At 40.9% G+C, this 23,656-nt stretch overlaps 1 protein-coding gene across 1 annotated transcript in view; it reads left to right on the forward strand.

Annotated features, from left to right (window-relative positions):
* Positions 1-23,656, forward strand: part of LOC133631195 (obscurin-like) — a 109,951-nt gene that overhangs the window by 37,059 nt on the left and 49,236 nt on the right. Inside the window, 25 exon segments of the mRNA XM_062023354.1 lie at positions 1,208-1,477; positions 1,559-1,825; positions 1,900-2,166; positions 4,350-4,616; positions 5,513-5,782; positions 5,851-6,120; positions 6,363-6,629; positions 7,590-7,856; positions 8,071-8,337; positions 8,403-8,669; positions 8,738-9,004; positions 9,065-9,331; positions 11,380-11,646; positions 11,716-11,982; positions 12,043-12,309; positions 12,372-12,638; positions 15,277-15,543; positions 15,607-15,873; positions 16,901-16,963; positions 17,065-17,139; positions 17,345-17,422; positions 17,751-17,825; positions 20,809-21,075; positions 21,204-21,470; positions 21,548-21,814. Coding sequence (XP_061879338.1) covers positions 1,208-1,477; positions 1,559-1,825; positions 1,900-2,166; positions 4,350-4,616; positions 5,513-5,782; positions 5,851-6,120; positions 6,363-6,629; positions 7,590-7,856; positions 8,071-8,337; positions 8,403-8,669; positions 8,738-9,004; positions 9,065-9,331; positions 11,380-11,646; positions 11,716-11,982; positions 12,043-12,309; positions 12,372-12,638; positions 15,277-15,543; positions 15,607-15,873; positions 16,901-16,963; positions 17,065-17,139; positions 17,345-17,422; positions 17,751-17,825; positions 20,809-21,075; positions 21,204-21,470; positions 21,548-21,814 — 5,907 coding nt within the window.

Genomic DNA, 23,656 nt, shown 5'->3' on the forward strand with positions numbered 1-23,656 from the left:
AACTGTATTTACAATTATTCAGGCTTATTAGCAAAATGGGTGGAGTAATCACTGTTTTTTTTTCAATTGCTTGATTGATCTGACTTTCAATCCAATCCCCTTTCTACTCTATAATCTAATCCTAGTACTCACATAATGTTTGATGTGCCATGCACGTACAGTAACAATGTTATTATAGACATTATTCATTTTCTAAAGTATATTGTACAGTGTATTTAGATATTTGTGGTGGATAATTCAGTTGGTTTGGTGGTCAGCACTATTATGTAAATGACAGTAGTTACATGCGTCACTATATGAGAGGTACCTTTTAATGAAGTTTTTATTAATTTGGGCATACAAAAGGTGTCTCCAACAGGTGGCTTGCTAGCCTTTGAATCAAAAAAATATGTGCACAGACGGTTGACTGTGAAGTGTTCTTACAACTGCTCTGTTCAGACACGTACAATACAAGTAATTGTTACCAGTCGTATAAATAAAACGCAAGTAGTATTCAAGTAGCTCTAATAGGAATTAATGTTGGCGACCACTGGCATAAAAGTTTTAGCTTGCAAATGACTCTTGAATTAGTTTGTATAAATCTTTAAAATAAAAATACATTTATTTATTTTTATTTTTTTACAATATAGTTGTCCCTCTTTTAATCGCTGTTAATTGGTTCCAGACATGACCGCAATAAATGAATTTCCGCAAAGTAGAAATTTCTTTATTTATTTAATTAATTATAAATCAAATATTTTCATAGCTGTCTTATGACCTTCTAAATAAGTTTTTTTTCACATTATGAGAGCAGTTTATAAATGAAATAACACCTTTTAGTCTTCTTTACACTCCTATTCCAATTTAGTAATGCTGTTTGAGGCTGAGCCAATCAGTGGCCACAATACTGAACAGCGTGCACTGATTGGTTTGATCTCCTCTAGTGGCCAATACTACTGTAGTATTGATATTTTTAGTTTATTCAGTATTTTTTTTTGCTTGAAAATGATTAATTTAGGACCAAAAAAATATTTAAAAATCCGCAATGTGGAGAAGCTGCAGTATTTCATGCGAGATGAGACAACTGCATATTCAATAATACATTTTAAATTACAATATATTGAAAATCTTGAGTTATTAAAAGATTTCGCTTGAAATTCAGCTTTACTATACAACAGTTTTCTGTTTAATGCGCCCATCAACTTCTCTTTTTTTATTGCCCCTGCAGAGCAGTCCATTAACATCGTGCGGGAGCTGAGTTCTGTAGAAGTGATGGAACCCTTCGCCGCTGTCTTCGAAGTTGAGATCAGCATGCAACTGGGGAAGGCGCCAATATGGACTCTCAGTGGAGTCGCCGTGCAAGACAGCGCTGATATCGAGATAGCGAAGGAGGGCACAATGCATCGCCTCACATTCAAGAAGACCAAAGCGTCGATGACGGGTCCCGTGCAGTTCACAGCTGGGAAGAGCAAGTCCCTTGCGCAGCTCACAGTCAAAGGCAGGAGTCTGTCATCTCCATTATGACTTTAAAAATGTTTTGTTTAATAATTTGTTTATATATCCATTACTTTGCATTTAGAGCATCCTCTTGAGATTACAGAGTCCATCAAAGATGTAAAAGCCAAGGAGAAAAGCTCAGCCATGCTCTCCTGTAAATTCTCCGACCCACCCAAAAGGGTGAAGTGGTTTAAAGAAGAGGTACCTCTCTCTCCATCGGACAAGTACAACATCAAGCAAGATGCCACAAGGGCTCAACTCACCATTCATATGCTGACTGAGCAAGATAGTGGCGAGTACAAATGTCAGTCGGGGCCAGCCGTGACAAAAGGCACTCTCCTAATTGAAGGTGCCGTTCGATAGAGTAACTGTACAAAATACAAGCTGGTGGGCGGCAGACTAAACCACAGTTTTCTCTCCTAGTGCGTGATATTAAATTCACCAAGCATCTAGCTGACACAGAGGTGGACGAGGACAGCGACGCAGTGTTCACCTGCGAGGTCAACTACGCCGATGAAGAGGCCCAGTGGCTTCTGAATGACAAGGCGCTCTTTACGGATGACGTCATTACCGTAACACACGAGGGGAAAGTTCACAAGGTCATCTTGAAGAACCTGGCACCTCAGGACGGCGGCATTATCACCGTTCAAATACGCAAAGTGAAGGAGTCTGTCACGCTCAAGGTTAAAGGTAAGAACCGAAAAACAAATATTTCTATAAGTTGAAATAATTTAGCTTAAAATATTACAATCATGATACCTTTTAAATTGAATGAAAGTTTAAAAATTAGTTAAACATTTTACACTAGAAATAAAATAAAGTAAAAATCACCTTTTGAAGATAAACGACGGACAAGAAGATAAAAAGTTGTCATTAGATTGCGAGCTTCTCTGTTCACTTTCATGCTTTTCATTATTCTTTTTGCCATCGCCTACATGCTATTAGAATTAGCATCTCATGGTAAATTATTATATTCCTCAAAATTGACTGAGCAGCCAGACCTAATTCCCCTATGTCACAATAATTCCATTTACTGGTTCTATTTTCATTCTTGTCGTTAACCCTTCTGCTATCAGCTATATGCTACAGCATTAGCATCAGTTTGGTAAAATCATGTACGTAGTCATGTAAGTATTTAGAATGTAATTAATTGTATTCCTCATATTTAAATGAACAGTCAGACCCTGCTCTATGTCAAACTATGGTAATTTGCTGTTTTAATTATCAGTTCCCATAAGTAGAAAAAAACCACTATAAACGTGAATTTTACCTCTGAACAAAAAACTAAATAAAGCTGAAATGAAGTAAAAATACTCTTTAACCCAATCTAAACACTGAACAGAAAAATGTGTCGGTAGTTGGCAAGCTTTGCTGTTCATTTTTATGTGAGTCGTTAGCCCTTATGCTAGTGGCTATATCATATCATATATCATGTCCGTAATCATGTGTGTACTTGATATGTACATAATTGTATTTATTCTATTGGATCGAAAGGCCAGAACTTCCCCTTTGTCACAAGCAGGGATTCTATTTTCATTCTTGTCATTAACCCTTCTGCTATCAGCTATATGCAACAGCATTAGCATCAGTTTGGTAAAATCATGTACATAGTCATGTAAGTATTTAGAATGTAATTAATTGTATTCCTCATATTTAAATGAACAGTCAGACCCTGCTCTATGTCAAACTATGGTAATTTGCTGTTTTTATTGTTATCAGTTCCCATATGTAGAAAAAAAACACTATAAACGTGAATTTTACCTCTGAACAAAAAACTAAATAAAGCTGAAATGAAGTAAAAAATACTCTTTAACCCAATCTAAACACTGAACAGAAAAATGTGTCGGTAGTTGGCAAGCTTTGCTGTTCATTTTTATGAGTCGTTAGCCCTTATGCTAGTGGCTATATCATATCATATATCATGTCCGTAATCATGTGTGTATTGGATATGTACATAATTGTATTTATTCTATTGGATCGAAAGGCCAGAACTTCCCCTTTGTCACAAGCAGGTCATTTACTTGTTCTGTTGTCATGCTCGTCGTCAGCCCTTATGATGTGAGCTATATGCTACCAGCATTTGCATTAGTTTGGTACAATTATGTATGTTTTATTGTATTTATGTAAGTATCTAATATGTAATACATTTTATTCCTCAGATTTAAATGAACAGTTAGACCCTCCCCTCACCATATGTTAATTTTCTGTTCTTATGGTTTCCAATACATTTTTCCATAAGTGGAAAAAAGCAGACAAAAAAGCAGTATTCCACAAGATAAAAGGTGAAGTTTACCTCTGCACAAAAAATAAAATAAAGTAAAAATACTCAACCCTTGAAAACTTGGAACAGAAAAGAGGTAAATGTGCTGTTAGTTCTTGCTACACTGTATTTATTAGCCCTTATGCTATCGGCTATATACTATTAGCATTAGCATTTGTTTGGTAAAATTAATGTGTGTTTTTAATCTATAAATTAATAAATAATTGTATTCCCTCGATTTAACCTTCCCCTTTGTCATAATAAGTTAATTTATCGAAGAAAAACTTTAGTAATATTGTAATATTCCTACTGTCATACAAGAGTAAAGCAAAGTTTACCTCTGGACAATAAAGCTAAATTAAAGTGAAAGTACTCACCTTTAGAATACACAGAACAGAAAAAATGTTGTTGTTTAATGGTAACATCCTCAGATTTTTTTGGATGCTATTCTATATCCCCTCAGGTATTTCCTTTAGCATCTAGAACTACAAACTATTTTAGCGTTGTGGCATATTTTTTACAGAACATTTTGGTTGAACTCAATATTTTCTACTTTGCACATTTCAACATATAAAACCCAACCCCAATCCTTATTTGCTTGCAATTGCTCCAGAAAAGCCATCCCTGTTTCTCAAGTCTCTGGATGACGTCGTGGGCGAGGAGAAAGGCTTGATCACTCTGGCTTGTGAGGCGTCAAAGCCCAGAGTTTCTCCCACGTGGAGGAAAGAAGGCAACCTTATCAAAGCTGGAACCAAATATGAGTTCCTTCACACGGGCAAATCTCTCGGACTTATCATCAAAGATGTGAGCAAAGAAGACGCTGGGGAGTACACTTGTGATCTTGGGACTGAGGTGTCCAAGGCTAAGGTCACTGTAAGAGGTTGGTTTGGTGATGGTTTGGAGATACGGTACATCCGGAAAGTAATCACAGCGCTTCACTTTTTCCACATTTTGTTATGTTACAGATTTGTTCCAACATAGAACAATTTTAGATTTTTTTCATTTTGCAAATTTATTAAAAGTAAAAAAAATACAAATAAAAAAAACATGCTTTGCTCAATAGATTGTTGATGCATCTTTGGCAGCAATTAGAGCCTTAAGTTTTTTTGAATGCAATGCCAAAAGCTCTTTGGGCAGTTTCGCCCATTCCTCTTTGCAGCACCTCTCCAGCTCCATCAGTTTGGATGGAAGTGTTAGTTTTCATCCAGGATGTCTCTGTACATTGCTGCATTCATCTTTCCTTCTATCCTGACTAGTTTCCCAGTTCCTGCCATTGAAAAACATCCCCACAGCATGATGCGGCCACTGTAATGATAGTATTGGCCTGGTGATGAGCGATGCCTGGTTTCCTCCAAATATGATGCCTAACATTTACACCAAAGAGTTCAATCTTTGTCTCATCAGACCAGGGAATTTAGTTTGTCATGGTCTGAGAGTCTTTCAGGTGCATTTTGGCAAATTTTTCAACAAGCAACGGCTTCCGTCTGGCCACTCTAAGTTGTCCTTCTGCAAGGTTCTCCTTTCTCCACAGAGGAATGCTATAGCTTTGACAGCGTGACCATCAGGCTCTTGATCACCTTCCTGACTAGACTAAGATGAATGCAGCAATATACAGAGACATCCTGGTTGAAAACAAACACTTCCCATTCAACCCGATGGAGCTTGAGATGTTAACAAAAGAAAAAGTGAAAAAAGTGAAGCGTTGTCAATACTTTCCGGATGCACTGTTTGTGGTTGGTGGGATCTGAAGGACAGCGACCACTTATGTATTTTTAGAAATCGGAATTGGGATCACAAAGTGGCTGAAGTCATCTGAGGTGAACGAGGGGGAGACATGCAGTTTTGAGTGCATCCTATCCCGGGAGAGCACTGACGAGTGCTCCTGGACTCTGAATGGACAAAGTGTGACCAACGGAGGACGCTTCAAAGTCACTAGCAGAGGACGGAAATACATGCTGACCATCAAGGACGTCACCCCTGCTGATGCTAGAGAGGTGGTCTTCAGCATTAAAGATCTCGCCTCGAAAGCAACGCTAAGCGTTGAAGGTGAATTGTCTAGCTTTGATGTGTAGTACTGGAACAGAACCTTGAGAAAATATTCAAACTGGTTGCAGGAAAAGCTTCATCACTGTCAAGGGATCTAGAGAATGTCAGTGTTGTTCAAGGGGAAGACGCTGTCTTTACCTGCGAAGTGACACAAGCGACTTCCATGGTCAAATGGACAAAGGAGGGCAAAGCCATAAAGAAAAGCCAGAGGTATGACATCAGAAAAGAGGAGCGGGTCATGACATTGGTCATCTACAGTGTCTCGGCTCGGGACTCGGGAGAATACAGTTGTGAAGTTGTTGGAGGTGCAACCACGAAGGCCCAGCTTCAGGTTAAAGGTGAGGATGGAATTAGCTGATTTTTTGGATGTCAGTAAATTCAACTCCAACTCTGTGATAAGTGACATTTTTCTTCATTTTTTTTTAACTGCGTATATGCAATAGCGTTCATTTACACAAATGTGTAAATGACTTTTGATTAAAACCTACCCAATTCTGCTTCTTCAGGAAACATGACCGCATTTAATCCTGCAGTTTCCTTCCTTACACGGATTTGTAACCATATTTTTCTTCTCTTTTAGATCCAATCCACAATTTCACCAAACCCCTGAAAGATGTCCAAGCTGACGAGAAAACCTCCGTGACTTTAGAATGCGAGACCGCTCAAAACCCGTCAACGGTGACGTGGCTCAAAGGGCACACGGAGGTTAAGCTTGGCGGTCAGTTCGAAATGTGTCACAAGGAGTGTGTTCTAACTCTCACCATCAAACAACTGGAGGAAGAGGATGGTGATATCTACACTTGTGACGTGGGCACGGCCAAGAGCATGGCAAAGGTGACGGTTAAAGGTAAGAAGTACACATTTTTACTTTTATGAAAGTGTATTTTACACATCAATTTAAGTGACTATTGGTCACAATTAATCAATCGTAGAAAGTACCAGGCGTCTATCAGGTGTAAAGAATATACTGTATATATAGATAATTATATATTCTTACAGAAGTTCCACAAATAAATAATTCTACTTTAATACAACAATACTATATGATTATACTTGCACAGTAAATTATCAGACAAATGTATTAGTTCCAAATGGATTTATAATCAAGTGAATAACTAATTTTATATTTTATAAAAATAATAGCGTGCCTTACTGATTTTAATTTTTTGTAAAAGAGTAAATTTGAAAATTGAATGAATAGCAATAATATTTATATTTCAGTATTACAAATATTGTTTCATTAACTGAGCTTCTACAGAATGGTGGAACATTTAAAACCATTACAGAACATTTTTGTTGATTTAACCCCCAATTCCAACCCTTGATGCTGAGTGCCAAGCAGGGAGGTAATGGGTCCCATTTTTATATCATATTATTATCAGTCTTTGGTATGACTCGGCCGGGGTTTGAACTCACAACCTACCGATCTCAGGGCGGACACTAACCACTAGGCCATTGAGTAGGTGGTATAGCATAAACCTTAGATTTTGTGGTAGTCTAATAAATGTGTGAGGCTCTGTAGCTTTACAGCTTTACAGATAACATGTCTGCTCTACAGGCAGGATTTGTTGGGGTTTACCACAATCTGACTGTATCATCAGTCCGTGTGAGAGTAATTACTTGGCTGCACCACTAGACAGTTATACAGGATACAGCAATTGCCGGTTAAAGTGAACAACACACTCAGCGATTGTTTATGCCAAGGCGTCTTTTAGAAGCAAGACAACTATTTGGGGAAATACAGAATATTGTTGAAACAATCTTTTTTTAAATTAGATGAACAATTAATCCTTTCTTCTTATTTTAGCCCTACCTGCAACTTTTAAAGGAAAGCTCAAGAATCAAGACGTAAAGGAAGGCGAGGCTGTTACGCTTTGCTGTGAGCTATCGAAGCGTGCAGCCAACGTCCAGTGGAGGAAGGGTGCTGAAGTTCTCGCTGCTGGAAAAAAGTATGAAATGCAGCAGAGGGAGGCGTCATGCGAGCTGCGCATTAAGAATCCTACGACCGACGATAGCGGAGAGTACTCCTGTCTGTGTGGGGACCAGAAGACATCGGCAACAGTGAAAGTTAACGGTAATGATTTTTTTCCTCTTAGAACAAAATAGATACAGCTGTGGTAAATCCAGAAGATTGTACCAGACAAACGTTTACACACACGTCCTCATGTTATTGAATGAAAAGTACTGTATGCTGTAGTTTTTCCTACTGCCTAAAACATGTAAATTAAGGGACTCTCTTTTGAACTACAGTATGTCCTCTCAAAAGTATTAAAATCTTTGTTGCACAGCATTACCGCCGTACTTCACACTGAAGCTGCAGAGTCAGGAGGCCCAAGAGGGATCTAGGGTTGCTCTACGCTGTGAGACATCCAAACCTCTAGTCTCAGTGGAGTGGAAGAAGGGAAAGGAGCTCCTCGATTATGGAGATAAGTACCAGATGAAGCAGGAGGCGTACAACAATGAACTCATCATTTTCCAAGCTGTGCCTGAAGACAGTGGAGAGTACATCTGTGTGTGTGGAGAGCAGACAACCACTGCCCAGCTGAAGATTAAAGGTAAGATCTTTGGTTGTGTTTTATTTTATGCCGCTCAGTTTCTCACGCAGTCATTTCATGCTCAGCTTTGCCGGTAACGTTCACAAAGAAGCTGGAAAGTCAGAAGGCTGAAGAAGGAGCTATGGTGACGCTGCGCTGTGAGACGTCTAAACCTGGAACTCCAGTGGAGTGGAAGAAGGGAAGGCAGGTCCTCAAGTATGGAGATAAGTACCAGATAAAGCAGGAGGCTTGTATAAATGAACTCCACATCAGCCAAGTTGTACCAGAAGACAGCGGAGAGTACATCTGTGTGTGTGGAGAACACAGCACTACAGCTAGTCTTACCATTCACGGTAGGTGTAAGTTATTATTGATGTCATAAAATTATCTCAATAGTTGCTAACCAATTTTAAACGTTTAGCCCTACCAGTGACCTTCACAAAGAAGCTTCAGAGTCAGGAGGTTGAAGAGGGAGCTAAGGTGACGCTACGCTGTGAGACATCTAAACCTGGAGCTTCAGTGGAGTGGAAGATGGGAAGGCAGGTCCTCAAGTATGGACAAAAGTATCAGATGAAACAGGAGGCTTGTGTGAATGAACTCCATATCAGTCAAGTGGTGCCAGAAGACAGTGGAGAGTACATGTGTGTGTGTGGAGAACATAACACTACAGCTAGCATCACCATTCACGGTAGGAGGACATTATTATCATATTGATATGATGAGTTGATAACCAAATACAATTATTTAGTCACACCAGTGACCTTTACAAAGAAGCTGCAGAGTCAGGAGGCTGAAGAAGGAGCTAAGGTGAAACTACGCTGTGAGACGTCTAAACCTGGAGTCTCAGTGGAGTGGAAGAAAGGAAAGCAGGTTCTCAAGCCTGGAGAAAAGTACCAGATGAAGCAAAAAACGTGTATAAATGAACTCCACATCAGCCAAGTGGTGACAGAGGACAGTGGCGAGTACATCTGTGTGTGTGATGAACACAACACAACAGCTAGCCTCACCATTAAAGGTATTGAAATATAATTATAATATTGTGGTACCTCAGTTCCAAAAGGTAGGACGACAGCCGAATCATAAAAAATTCAGAGTAATTATTTCATAAGGTTGCCTTTGAAGTCGCTGGAAGAGGAGTTCAAGGTAACTCGGACCAAAGAGGTGCTGCTTTACAGAGACTCAAGGGACTCAAAGGTTGCCCAGGCAGGAGTTGTGGTGAAGACCGGGAGGAAGTGGAGGACCCAAGCTGCTGTGCTGGATGCGGAGATACGACTGCGCCACAGACATCTGGTGAGTGTAGTGGCCCATGGCAGAACAGGTCTTGGGATGGTTCCAACACCACCTTGGCACAAGCAGAGCAAGGATAAGGAGAAGCGAAGGCAGATACAGGAGGAGGTCAGGACAGCAGTGGAAGACGGAAAGACTAGCAGAGCAGTTGGTCTGAGGCAGCCGGAGGCCTGGACCAGATGGTAGTACGCCATGGACCGTAAAGTTACCTGGCCAACTCTGGCAGGCTGAACCATGCCGTATCAGCTTCTTGGTCCAGGCAAACCTCTTTACCTGGGGGAAAGTGGAGACCCAAACTGCCAACTGTGGTCAGCAACAGAAGCACTGGAACACGTTCTGAGCTCCTGCACAAAAGCGCTCGGCGAGGGCCAATACACACTTTGCGCCACAACTAGTTGCTGAAACCGATTGCAGAAGCCATCAGCAGAAGTATTAGCAACCACAGCCGAGTGCGCAACTCCACCCGCACAATCGCTTTTGTCAAAGCAGAAGATAAGCCAAAGCCAGTTTGCAAGAAAGCACCAGGAGGGATCCTGACAACTGTCCAAGGCTGGCAGCTCTCTGTAGACCTGGAGAAGCAGGTTGTTCCCCCGGAACATTGTCAGCACCACCATGAGGGCAGACATCCTACTGTTCTCAAAAAGCACCAAAAATATCATAATAATGGAGCTGACTGTGCCATGGGAGGAGCGCTTGGGGGAGGCCCATGAAAGTAAGAAGACCAAGTATGAACACCTCGTCATCAACTGTTGTGAACAGGGCTGGAAGGGAAGATGTATGCTCATCAAGGTAGGCAGCAGATGATCTGTGGGGCACTTACTCCACAAAGCCCCAAGTGCCCTGGGCATTAGAGGAACAGCAAGGAGTGGAGCCATCAAAAACCACCTAAACACAAGCCGCGTTTTTTTTTTTTTTGCGGATGGATCACCTGTGAGAAGATGTATGATGTTTGAAAGACCCAAAACACTTTATGATCCCAGGAACATCACTGATTATGTGTTCAGGTGCTTTTAGAATACCGGTATGTATTGAAGAACTAACTGCTATGAGTACTTTTGGGGAAATTTAATAGGTTTCTCACCTTTTTAGAAAAGTGCTGGCACTCGCAACTTTCTTTGACCCCATGGTGGCTTATTTTGCAGTCGTACTCAGTAAAAAAGCACAGACTTTTCAAAATTTCTTTTACTCTTCAAATTTTGTTTTAGTCAGACAATATTTTTGCTATTTTAGATGGAATTTTAACTTACATGTAAGGGATAAGCGATAGAAAATTGATGGATGGATGTTCCGACTGTCATCTGCAGTCTTCTTCAGAAGGGTCACCTGACCACTGTGACGTGTTGCCTATCAGCTATTCTTATAGGCGTGGTCAACCAGGCAGACCTGTCAAGTCTATCTTGTTGCCCCCCAGGTATGTGAGAGCATGAATGCTCCCTCATCCCGGGCCGCTTACTTAATTTGATCGACTCCTTAATCTATCGTTTGATTTTGTTACTATCTATCCCAATGATGTTGGCGTTGTCCCAGTACATGATGTCTCTCTGTCCAAGCACAGAGCCTGAGTCACCCTTCCTACTTTTGGCACTCGATTCTGCGAAATGATAAATTGGTTTGTCGAGCGCAATATTATGCCGTACAACCAGGGAGAACTTTTGGCGAAAATGTTTCTTTATAACCATATCATACGAAAAGTAGGACGCACAAAACCTGAGGTACCACTGTACATACAGTATCATCATGACATGTCAATTACTGCTAACCAATTTAAACTTTTAGCCCGACCAGTGTCCTTCACAAAGAAGCTGCAGAGTCACGAGGCGCAAGAAGGAGCTAAGGTGACGCTACACTGTGAGACATCTAAACCTCTCGTCTCAGTAGAGTGGAAGAAGGGAAAGCAGCTCCTCGAGTATGGAGAAAAGTACCAAATGAAACAAGAGGCTTGTATGAATGAACTCCACATCAGTCAAGTGGTACCAGAAGACAGTGGAGATTACATGTGTGTGTGTGGGGAACACAACACTACAGCTCGTCTCACCATTCAAGGTAATAGTAAGTTATTAATGAATGTCATGAAATGATCTTAAAAGGTGCTAACCAATTTTAAATGGTTAGCCCTACCAGTAACGTTCACACAGAAGCTGCAGAGTCACGAGGCTGAAGAAGGAGCTAAGGTGACGCTACGCTGTGAGACGTCTAAACCCGGAGCTTCAGTGGAGTGGAAGAAGGGAAGGCAGGTTCTTAAGTATGGAGAAAAGTACCAGATAAAGCAGGAGGCTTGTGTGAATGAACTTTACATCAGTCAAGTGGTGCCAGAAGACAGTGGAGAGTACATGTGTGTGTGTGGAGAACACAATACTGCAGCGAGTCTCACCATTCAAGGTAAGCGGAAATTGTTGTCATTTTAATATGATGTATTGATAACCAAATACAATTATTTAGCCACACCAGTGACCTTTACAAAGAAGCTGCAGAGTCAGGAGGTGGAAGAAGGAACTAAGGTGAAGCTACGCTGTGAGACGTCTAAACCTGGAGTATCAGTGGAGTGGAAGAAGGGAAGGCAGGTCCTTAAATATGGAGAAAAGTACCAGATGAAACAAGAGGCTTGTGTGAATGAACTCCACATAAGTCAAGTGGTGCCAGAAGACAATGGAGAGTACATGTGTGTGTGTGGAGAACACAACACTGCAGCTAGACTCACCATTAACGGTAGGAGAAAATCATTATCATTTTGACAATAAATGTGTTGGTAACCAAATACAATTATTTAGCCCGACCAGTGACCTTTACAAAGAAGCTGCAGAGTCAGGAGGTGGAAGAAGGAACACAGGTGACACTACGCTGTGAGACGTCTAAACCTGGTGTCTCTGTGGAGTGGAAGAAGGGAAAGCAGGTTCTCAAGCCTGGAGAAAAGTACCAGATGAAGCAGGAGGCTTGTATGAATGAACTCCACATCAGTCAAGGGGTGACAGAAGACAGTGGCGAGTATATCTGTGTGTGTGGAGAACACAACACTGCAGCTAGGCTCACCATTAAAGGTATTAAAATATAATTATGATTTAGTGGTACCTCAGTTTTCGTTCCAAAAGGTCAGAAAACACCTGTATCAATCCAAAGTAATTATTCCATAAGAAATAATGTACAGTAAATCCAATTAATCTGTTTAATTACCCCAAAATATGAGCAAAAAGCACATTTTATAGAGAATCATTATAGTTTTGAATGCAGACAGTAATGACAAATACATATAATGAAATTTACTGAGACTCATGTTGGCGATGACGGCAACAAGTGAACAGAGAATGGAGAGAAGTGGCACTCAGATGCCACTTTTGAACTTTACTATGGGTACTTTTTTAATTCGAAAGGTTTCTCACCTGTTTATGAAAGTGCTGGCACTCACAACTATTCTTGACCCCACCATGGTGGCTTATTATGCAGTGGTACTACTCCTACAAAAAAAAGTGCTGAGTCCGAGTCACTATTCCTTGTTTGGGCACTCGATTCTGCAAAATAATCCAGAATGGATTCTCACTTATCCGCGCGGACCGGACATCGGCATTGGCATTGTTAACTAACAGCTATGTAACAGGGCCATTGTGCGACTGGCAGTCAGCATTAGACTTTATCACATCCCCAGGGAGTTTCCACATGCAATAGTGATTACTGTTTACACCCCTCCCTCAGATGATGCTGCTGCTGCATGTGAGTGCATACAGAGCACGGTGTCACAGCTGCAGACGTAGCACCCACAAGGCCTTCTTCTTACCTCTGGTGACTTTAATCATGCCACTCTGCCCACTTTCATTCAGTATGTAAAGTGCCAAACAAGAGACAATAAAACGTTGGACTTGCTTTATGCTTATGTCAAGGAAGCATTCACCTCGACCACCTTGCCCCCTCTTCGCCGCTCTGATCACGACTTTGTTCCTTTTTGTCCCACAATACACCCCTCTGGTGAAAAAAAGCCACACTAAGGATAACTGGGATGAAATTGACAGGTGAGGCCTGTGAGCAGTTGAAGGACCGTTTTGACACCACACCAATGACTGGGACATACTCTGCAGCCCACATGGAGAGGACAGACAGTCGGACTGAGTGCATCACAGGCTACATTAACTTCTGTGCTCTCCAAGATGATGCAGTGTTTTCCCAACAATAAGCCCTGGATGACCACTTCAGCCCTGTTGACCTAGCCTCTCACCTGATGAAAACCATGGAGTGGATTATCCTCAGCCACCTTCGCTCCCAGACATTGTCAGCTATGAAGCCTTTGCAGTTGGCTTACTGTCTAAACATTGGGGGGGTATGATGCCATCATCTACCTTCTGCATCGGGTCCTCACTTACATGGAGACCACTGGAAGTGCGATGAAAGTCATGTTCTTTGACCGGTGAAAGTCATGTGTTTTGACTTCTCTGGTGCTTTTAACACCATCCAGCTGGCACTACTACGGGTGAAACTGGAAGAGGCGGGAGTGGACCATCTGTGACTGTTCTTCAGATGTGGTAGTTTGCAGCATAGGGTCTCCCCAAGGGACAGAGCTCTCACCTTTCCTGTTCACTCTTTATACCCCAGACCTCAGGCATTACTCCAACCGCTGCCATCTGCAGAAGTTTTCGGGCAACTTTGCAGTGGTGGGATGTGTGTCTGAGGGGAGCGATCAGGAATGGCGAGAAGTTGACTGGTGTGCACAAAATCACCTGCACTCTAACGCCAGTAAGACAAAAGAGCTTGTGATTGACTTCGATCAACTCCACCACCCACACCGGTGAACATCCAGTAGTCAGAGATAGAAATAGTGGACTCTTTTAAATACTGAAGTGGACTGGACTCACAACTGCAACGCTCTGTACGAGAAGGGCCAAAGTCGCCAACACCTCTTGAGAAGACCAAGATCGTGGTGTGCAGGTCACTATTGCACACCTTCTATAACACTGTCATGGCTTGTGCGGTGTTCTATGCCATCTATGGCTGGAGGGAAGGGAAGAGCACGGTCCGAGGCAGGAACAGACTTAATAAACTGATTTAGAGAGCTGAGTCCGTCCTAGGCTACCCAATATATAGCATTGAGGAGGCGGCCGACAGAAGAATGATGACAAAGTTGACATCCATAATGTGCAATGCTTCTAACCCCATGCACGATAACGTGAGTAGCTCGTTCAGCATCAGACTGTTACATGCACAATGCAGAAAGGCGCGCTACAGCAGGTCTGATCTACCTACAGCCATAAGGTTTTACAACACACTTTTACTACTGTAATCTGTTTATTTTGGTGTTCAAAACTTTTGCTCCGTCTGCAATATGGGTGTTAAAATTGTGTTTTTGTTTTAGTATTTTACAATTGTTAAGTGTGCCATATGTATTATTATCTATAACTCATTTTTAGTTGTACTTTTGTTATAAAAAAGGAAGTCTAAGTCTAAGTTATTGTAAATCTGCACTGCAGCCATATAATTTTTCCAATGTGGGATAAACAAGGTCTATCCTATCCTATTATGTTGTACGATAACTGAGATGGCATACGACAAGTTGCAACCAGGGAGAACTTTTGGCGAAAATGTTCCTCTACAACCGAATCATACAAAAAGTGTGGCGTACCAAATCTGAGGTACCACTATACATACATTATCATCATGACATGTAATTTATTGCTCACCAATTTAAATGTTTAGCCCGGCAAGTGACATTTACGAAGAAGCTGCAGAGTCAGGAAGCGGAAGAAGGAGCTAAGGTGACGCTACGCTGTGAGACATCTAAACCTCTCGTCTCAGTGGAGTGGAGGAAGGAAAAGCAGCTCCTGGAGTATGGAGAAAAGTACCAAATGAAGCAGGAGGCTTGTATGAATGAACTCCACATCTGTCAAGTGGTGCCAAAAGACAGTGGAGAGTACATTTGTGTGTGTGGGGAACACAACACTACAGCTCGTCTCACCATTCACGGTAAGAGTAGGTTATTATCATTTAGATGAATCAGTAGTTGCTAACCAATTAAAAAATGTTCAGCCCAACAAGTGACTTTCACAAAGAAGCTGCAGAGTCAGGAAGCCGAAGAAGGAGCTAAGGTGACACTACGCTGTGAGACGTCCAAACCTTTAGTCTCTGTGGAGTGGAAGAAGGGAAGGCGGGTCCTTCAGCCTGGGGAAAAGTACCAAATGAAGCAGGGGGCCTGTGTGAATGAGCTGTTTATTCATAAAGCAGCAGAGGGGGACAGCGGAGAGTACAGCTGTGTGTGCGCTGACAGTAAAACGACAGCAAGTCTTCAAATTAAAGGTAGGTGTAATTTAGAAAGCTTTTTTTTACTGTTACTTTAATTTAGGGCTGTCAAGTGATTCATTTTTCTTATCAGATTAATCACACTCTTTAACTGGGAATAATCACAGGTTAGTTTTTGTTTGCATAAATAAAAATTGCTTATGAAAATACCTCAATATTTGGACACAAACATAATTTTCTTTAGTCAGAATGCCATACAGGAATGTTTTCTAAATGTTTTACTGAAGTGCAAGTAATTGACTTGCTCAAAACTTAGCGACAGTAAGTATAGTAAGAATTAAGTGCACATGTTGAAAGTCTTTGCAATAATATAGCAAACTAGGTGCAGATGTACAATATAGAATGCACCATGAAAGTCAAGACCACAAATGATATGCGCATGCACGAAACCGCTGCAATTCCTGTCCTGCTGCGTTTCAGAGTCCCCAAGACACAAAAAAGTATCCAATAACACCGTAAAACGACGGTATTTTTGTCGCTAGTAACTGTTTACAAAAAAAGTTGGCAAGAGGATTGGAAAGTCGCCAAGTTGGCAACACGGCATGCGGTGGCTGTCCACATAGAAAATACTTTAACTTACTTGTGGGTGTAGCAGTCATGCTAGCGAGAACATCCTCACATTCATTTTTTCGCTTCAAGATGCTATTATAGACTTGATGTGCGCCGATGATAAGAAAGTTTGTCGCTGCAATACCAACGTTTTACCTCAGTTTCTTTTTAAAATTCCTTCGGAATTTGTTTTAAAGGGCACAAAGCACATCACTCTATCTATCATCACACTGGTGTGTGACTTGATCATTGTCACGCCACCTTCTGGCGGTCTAAACAAACACTGTGATTAATATTTTTCCTTTTTTGATAACGTGATAAAAAGTTTTTGTTAATCACGTGCGTTAACGCCTTAAAATTGACAGCCCTACTTTAATTATATATTGTACGTTCTGTAAGCTCTTTCAGAATGTGTTTTTTTAGTTTTAACAATAAAATTGGTGATAAAGTACATGGCAACATTGTTTCCTCTCAGCTGTGAAACTTCTTGCTGCTAATGTGGATTTAAAGATGGTACAGGCTACAGAAGCTGTGGAAGGTATGAAATATACAATTGTGCTGGCAGCTTGGAGATTGTTTTTTATTGAAGGCAGAACAAATTTCTGCTATCATATTTATGATATTGTAATTGCATTTCAGCCAGTGGAACTGAATCAACATTGGTAGTTAAAAAAGACAAGCAGCAGAAGCAGGAGATGAATGAAGCAGTAGAAGGTAATGTCAGTGTAGTCGTACTTTTGGTGCAATGTATGTATTGCTTTGTCCTTGTGAGGTTTGTTCTTGCCCTTCTTAGCTGCTGCTACTTTGTGCACAGTGTGGTGTGTTTTTATGTGGCTGTGTGTTTTTCTCAAGAGTTGTTTTATGGCACAAAACTTTTTCCCCCCAAACTGAAGTTCCAGTTTTGCATTCATTTTTGTAGCTGTGATACTGCAGCAGACCCAAGAGATTTCTACACAGCAACTCATCAAACAAGAGACTCAGGAGCTCAAAGTTGAAGGTAAACACTAGGGAACTGTCCACAGAAATTGTGAGTGAACGCTGAGAAATGTCCAAAAAAAGAGCATTTTTGATGGTGGATATGATAATGAACCCCAAATAACATACAGTTGGTGATGAGACATATAAGACAACATTGTTTCCACACAGAAAAATGTGGCTAAAATATATTACAGGACACTTGTATTTACCAACGCTGCTGGTTGCATGTGGCTTCAATTCAGGGCAGCTGTCTATTAATGAATTTGCAATGCATGAGAATACTTAAATCATTTAATGGGTCTTTTTTATGTATTAGTTTTGCAAGTAACTTTAAATTTGCATTTCAGCCAATAAACAGGAAACAACATTGGTAGTTGCTAAGGACAAGCAGAAGATGCAGGAGATAAATGAAACAACGAAAGGTAATTGTTTTTAAATAAATGCAATTATCTGTGGAAGTGTCGGTTTTTGGCTCAGCATTTGTTAAATGCGGGTTTCTATATCATGAGCTTTGGCAGGTTAATTAGTCCTTATTCTCTTGTATGTTGAGTTGTTGGCTGTATGGCATACAATTTAGTCAAACTGAGGTTTGTACAACTATGACATCAAACATAACATTGCGTACCAGAGAGACTTCCAAAGAGCAGCTCCAGCAACAAGAGACTCATGAGGTCAAAATTGAAGGTAAAAGTTGCAGAGAAATGTTACGAGCAGAAAGTTGTTGTGTTTCTTAATATCTTAAAGTTAAAGTTAAAGTACCAATGATTGTCACACACACACTAGGTGTGGTGAAATTTGTCCTCTGCATTTGACCCATCCCCTTGTTCACCCCCTGGGAGGTGAGGGTAGCAGTGGGCAGCAGCGGTGCCGCACCCCGGAATCATTTTTGGTGATTTAACCCCCAATTCCAACCCTTGATGCTGAGTGCCAAGCAGGGAGGTAATGGGTCCCATTTTTATAGTCTTTGGTATGACTCTGCCGGGGTTTGAACTCACAACCTACCGATCTCAGGGCGGACACTCTAACCACTAGGCCACTTTTGTGTGACTTAAACTGGAAAAAGGGGCTCATGGTCACCCTGTATTTTTTTGACGGTGTACTTATTGGTTAGAAAATGTAATTTGTTGAAACGCCATCAGGATATGTAGGTCTACATATGTTTTCTTAGTTTTAATGACAAAGTAGGTGACAAAGTAAATGACAACATTGTCTCCTCTCAGCTGTAAAGTTGTCAGCTTCTCTGTCTGCTGCTAAATTAGAATCCAAAGAAACAATGAAAGGTTTACAGTTGTGACAGTTGTCATGTTTTTGTCTTCTCAGGGCATTGAATTGATCACAACTGAAGATGTTAGCCTTTTATTCAAATAGACAAGATGGGACAGGCTAGCGCGTCTTTGAGCATGATTTGATGAAGCTTTCTCGGAGGAGGGGCGAAACATCTTCTAAGACTACTTGAACAGTCCAGTTGTGATCGATCCAATACCCTGGGAATGCAGTGACCTGGATGAATAAGATCATATAGACCATTTTTTGTAGCTTTGCTCAGGTGTACGGCTGCCTTCAGTTTTGCCTATCAAGAGGTCTTATACTTATCACATTTGGATTTCAGCCAATAAGCCTGAAGCCACATTGGTAGCTGCCAAAGACAAGCAGAAGAAGCAGGAGATAAATAAAAAGTAGAAGGTAGATGTCACTAAGGTCTATGTAGGTGTTTTTGTGTGTCATGTCATTGTCCTGCTTAGCCTTTGCTATTTGGAACAAAGTGATACTTGCTTTTTATGTCTTATTATTTTTGCATTATAAATAATCATTGGTCTACTTTGTTGCACAATGCATGGCGGCAAGATTGACTACCAGGTCCTTTATGTTACCCTCAAAAGTTGTTGGCTATATGGTGCAAATATTGTTAATTTTGTCCAACTCAGGTCCCAATGTTAAGTTCATTGTCATAGTTATGATCAGTGAGACTGTCAACAGCAACTTCTCGATGAAATGCAGGAGCTCAGAGTTGAAAGTAAAATTATTGTGAAAAATGTTCTTTTGCACAGGTTTCTTGAATTGCTTGAAGGTATTTCCTTAGCTATCCATTAATTCAAAGTGGAATAAATAAACACCACACCTCAAGTAGACCTCTATTTCGGTTGTGAAAACTAGGTACTGTATCAATATAAAATAAATAGGTAAATAGGGAAAAATCTTTACATGTTGCTGTAGACCCTTTTACCACAACACACAGCACCAGCACAACTAACATGGTATCTGTAAAGCTGGAGTTTAAGGTTGAGTTCTTAAAAGGCTTTGGTACAAATAGATGCATAGACTCTAATAAATGACTTTATCCTTGATTGATTCCTCATATTCCCCTCAGTTGCTTAAAAAATAAGCTATATTGTATTAGAACATGTTATAGTTCTAATCACATCAGTCACCTTAGCCCTCCACCACCCCAAGCCAGGCAGTTGTTATTGCTGTTTTACCTTTTTTTTTTGGGACCCCTGACCCCGCTGGTTCTAATAGGAGCAAGCTTTACTCTAGGGTTGGACAATAATGGCAAACATCTAAATCATTGTTAATTGAACCTTTTCTCGGGAACTCAGAAAGCAACAGCAGACTTTGGCATACAGAAAATAATGAACCAGCACTGAAGGAGGGAACAAGGTGGAACGGAATACAACCAATTAACAAGGTCTATCTTTGTTGGCCCTGCGATGAGGTGGCAACTTGTCCAGGGTGTTTTCTGCCTTCCGCTCGAGTGTGTTTGGGATAGGCTCCAGCCCCCCCACCCTGCGACCCTGAAAAGGACAAGCAGTAGAAAATGGATGAATGGATTGTTGAACAGGTGTGTTGGTAGGACAAGGAACAAAAAGTAAAGGTGCTGCATAACACACAACCCGAATAGGAAATACTATCAAAACAAGAGCACCAGGACAAGAAATGTACCAAAACATGGGAAAATACAGAAAGTCCAAACTATCATGTTGGACCTTGACACATTCAATGGTGTATTTCATTCTTGATTTGCTTAAGTTGATTTTGTTTACTTGTTGTCCTTTCACCATTGCTGCACACACTTGTTGGCTGAGAGCAGTCTTATGGGAATGCATATTAGAATTTGTGGATTCCGTCTTCAAGGATTATATGACTATTTTGTGCTTTACCTGGAACTTGTGAAGACTGCTTAAATGACTCCAGACTAGAGTAGAGTTCATTTTGAGGTTGATCCTGTCTTTGTTAAGTACAGTATGGAAGAATTCTTATATATTTGTGAGTTCGATCATACAGTCAACCAAACTGTAGCATTGCCTAACCTTACACAAAGTGAGGTAGGTTCATTTTCTTCATTGAATGTCCAATGGCCATCATCTTCAGCGTCTCTTTATATGTGAACCCTATTTTGGTCTCCAGTACTTCCGGTCACATTGCTTCAAGAAGTGGAAAGCCAAGAGGTTGACGAGGGAGGTTGTGTTACTTTGCTCTGTCAGCTGTCGAGACCCGGACTTCCTGTCGAGTGGAAGAAGGAAACTCAAGTGCTGAGTTGTGGAGAAAAATACCAGATGACACAAAGCGGACTCAGATATGAGCTACGCATTTTTGATTTGCGGCCTTGTGACACAGGGACGTACTCATGTTCTTGGGAGGACACCACAAGCTCCGCCTCCCTTAGAGTCAACGGTAGGATGGATTCATCTCTCAGATTCAAGATGCCCATCCAAACCTTTTCTTCATTTTTTCTTCAATGTGCCATCTTCTCTATCCTCATTCACATTATTTCCATACATTATTGGTCATTTTATTCTCAGCTCTCCCAGTCACTTTTACAACAAATCTGGAGGACCAAACAGCTGATGAGGGTCAAAGTGTTATTCTGCAGTGTGAGCTGTCCAAACCTGGCGTTCCTGTAGAGTGGAGGAAAGGAGAACTTGGTCTTTGTCCGTGTTCCAAGTATGAAATTACACAAACAGCGCACAGAGTGGCATTAGTAATCCACGATGTAGACAAAAATGATGCTGGATGTTACTCATGTGATGCTGGTTTCCATCAAAGCACAGCTCATGTCACTGTGAAGGGTACGCTTGCTCTTATTACCGGCCTGACTTTTTTGCAGCAGCATTTCCCATAACAACTATCATTTCCTTCCCCATAGACCAACCTGTGCTTTTTAAAAGCCAGCTGCAGAACCTGGAGAAGCAGTCAGGGGAGAGCGCTGTTCTCCGCTGTGAGACCACCAAGCCTGGAGCTAGTGTGATGTGGAGACACAGGGACAGGGTGCTGGCATCCAGCAGCAAATATCACTTGAAACAAGCAGGGACTCTCGTAGAGCTCGTCATCTATAAGGTGCAGGGCGTCGACTCGGGAGAATACTCATGTGATACAGGCAGTCACATAACCTCGGCCATCCTCACAGTGCAGGGTACAGTATTCTTTTGTTTCATTTGACACTTGTCTGTCTTCTGGGCACTTATCTGATTCACACATTTCTTCTCTCTTTGTCATGCATCTCTGAGGGAATGATTCACTTTTCCTCTTCATTCACACTTTTCTACTCACTTAGTCCTCTCTTGCCATGCATCTCTTTATAAACAATATAATTTTCTTCTGTGATTGACAATTTTTTACACACTTAGTCCTCTCTTGCTATGCATCTCTTAATGAATGGTTCACTTTTCATTTTTGATTCATACTTTTTTACTCACTTAGTCCTATTTTCCCTTGCATTGCTTAATGAACAGTACATTTTTATTTTTTGATTCACACGTTTATTCTCACTTAGTCACTTAGTTCATTAACAGTACACTTTTATTCACACTTTTCTACTCACTTACCGTAGTCTTCTCTTGTCATTCATCTCTTAATGAATGATTCCCTTTTCCTCTTTGATTCACACTTCTCTACTCACTTAGTCCTCTCTTGCTGTGCATCTCATAATGAACCATTCACTTTTGTCTTTGATTCACATCTTTCTACTTTCTTAGTCTTCTCCTGTCATGCATTTATCTATTTATTAACAATTTACTTTTCTAATTGTATTCACGCATTTTGTATTCACTTAGTCCTCTTTTGTCATTCATCTTGTAATGAATTGTTCACTTTTCTTCTTGGATTTACTGTTTTCTACTCCGTTAGTCTTCTTGTCATTTATATTTTTATGAACAATTCACTTTTCTCATATGATTCACACCTTTCTTCTCACTTTAAGCCTGATCTATTAAAGGTTTGCATGTATTAAAACATGTGCATACATGACAGCCCAAACAAAGCTGAGCTACTAAATTTGTGCATGGAAGATTGTGTAAAATTAGGGATGTATACCGAGTACCGGTATTTTTTAGTATCGGTTCCGAATTGGGTTGGTTCTCCTGAACCGTGACAATTCTGGACTAACTGTACGGCAATCAGTATTTTTTTTATCCAGCTAACCGTCGTAATTATGACACGCTGTCACATTCAGTTCAGCTGCCACTGCACACACATTACAAATCACCTTATAAGAATTACAAATAGGAAGCAACTCCACACAAAAGTTTGGAATTCATCCTCAAAAGTCCCTCAAAGCCACGCACGCTAATAAGAGTCACACAGTTTCAAGTGAACGCCACTTAAAGGCCTACTGAAACCCACTACTACCGACCACGCAGTCTGATAGTTTATATATCAATGATGAAATCTTAACATTATAACACATGCCAATACGGCCGGGTTAACTTATAAAGTGACATTTTAAATTTGCCGCTAAACTTCCGGTTCGAAACGCCTCTGCGGATGACGTATGCGCGTGACGTAGACCGGGGAACACGGGTATGCCTTCCACATTGAAGCCAATACGAAAAAGCTCTGTTTTCATTTCATAATTCCACAGTATTCTGGACATCTGTGTTCGTGAATCTGTTTCAATCATGTTCATTGCATTATGGAGAAGGAAGCTGAGCAAGCAAAGAAGAAAGTTGTCGGTGCGAAATGGACGTATTTTTCGAACGTAGTCAGCCACAACAGTACACAGCCGGCGCTTCTTTGTTTACATTCCCGAAAGATGCAGTCAAGATGGAAGAACTCGGATAACAGAGACTCTAACCAGGAGGACTTTTGACTTCGATACACAGACGCCTGTAGAGAACTGGGACAACACAGACTCTTACCAGGATTACTTTGATTTGGATGACAAAGACGCAGACGTGCTACTGTGAGTATGCAGCTTTGGCTTCTAAACATTTGATCGCTTGACCGTATGTGCGCAACTTTTTTTTGCGTATGTACG

Source organism: Entelurus aequoreus, linkage group LG16, assembly GCF_033978785.1.
Source record: "Entelurus aequoreus isolate RoL-2023_Sb linkage group LG16, RoL_Eaeq_v1.1, whole genome shotgun sequence".
Classification (NCBI taxonomy): domain Eukaryota; kingdom Metazoa; phylum Chordata; class Actinopteri; order Syngnathiformes; family Syngnathidae; genus Entelurus; species Entelurus aequoreus.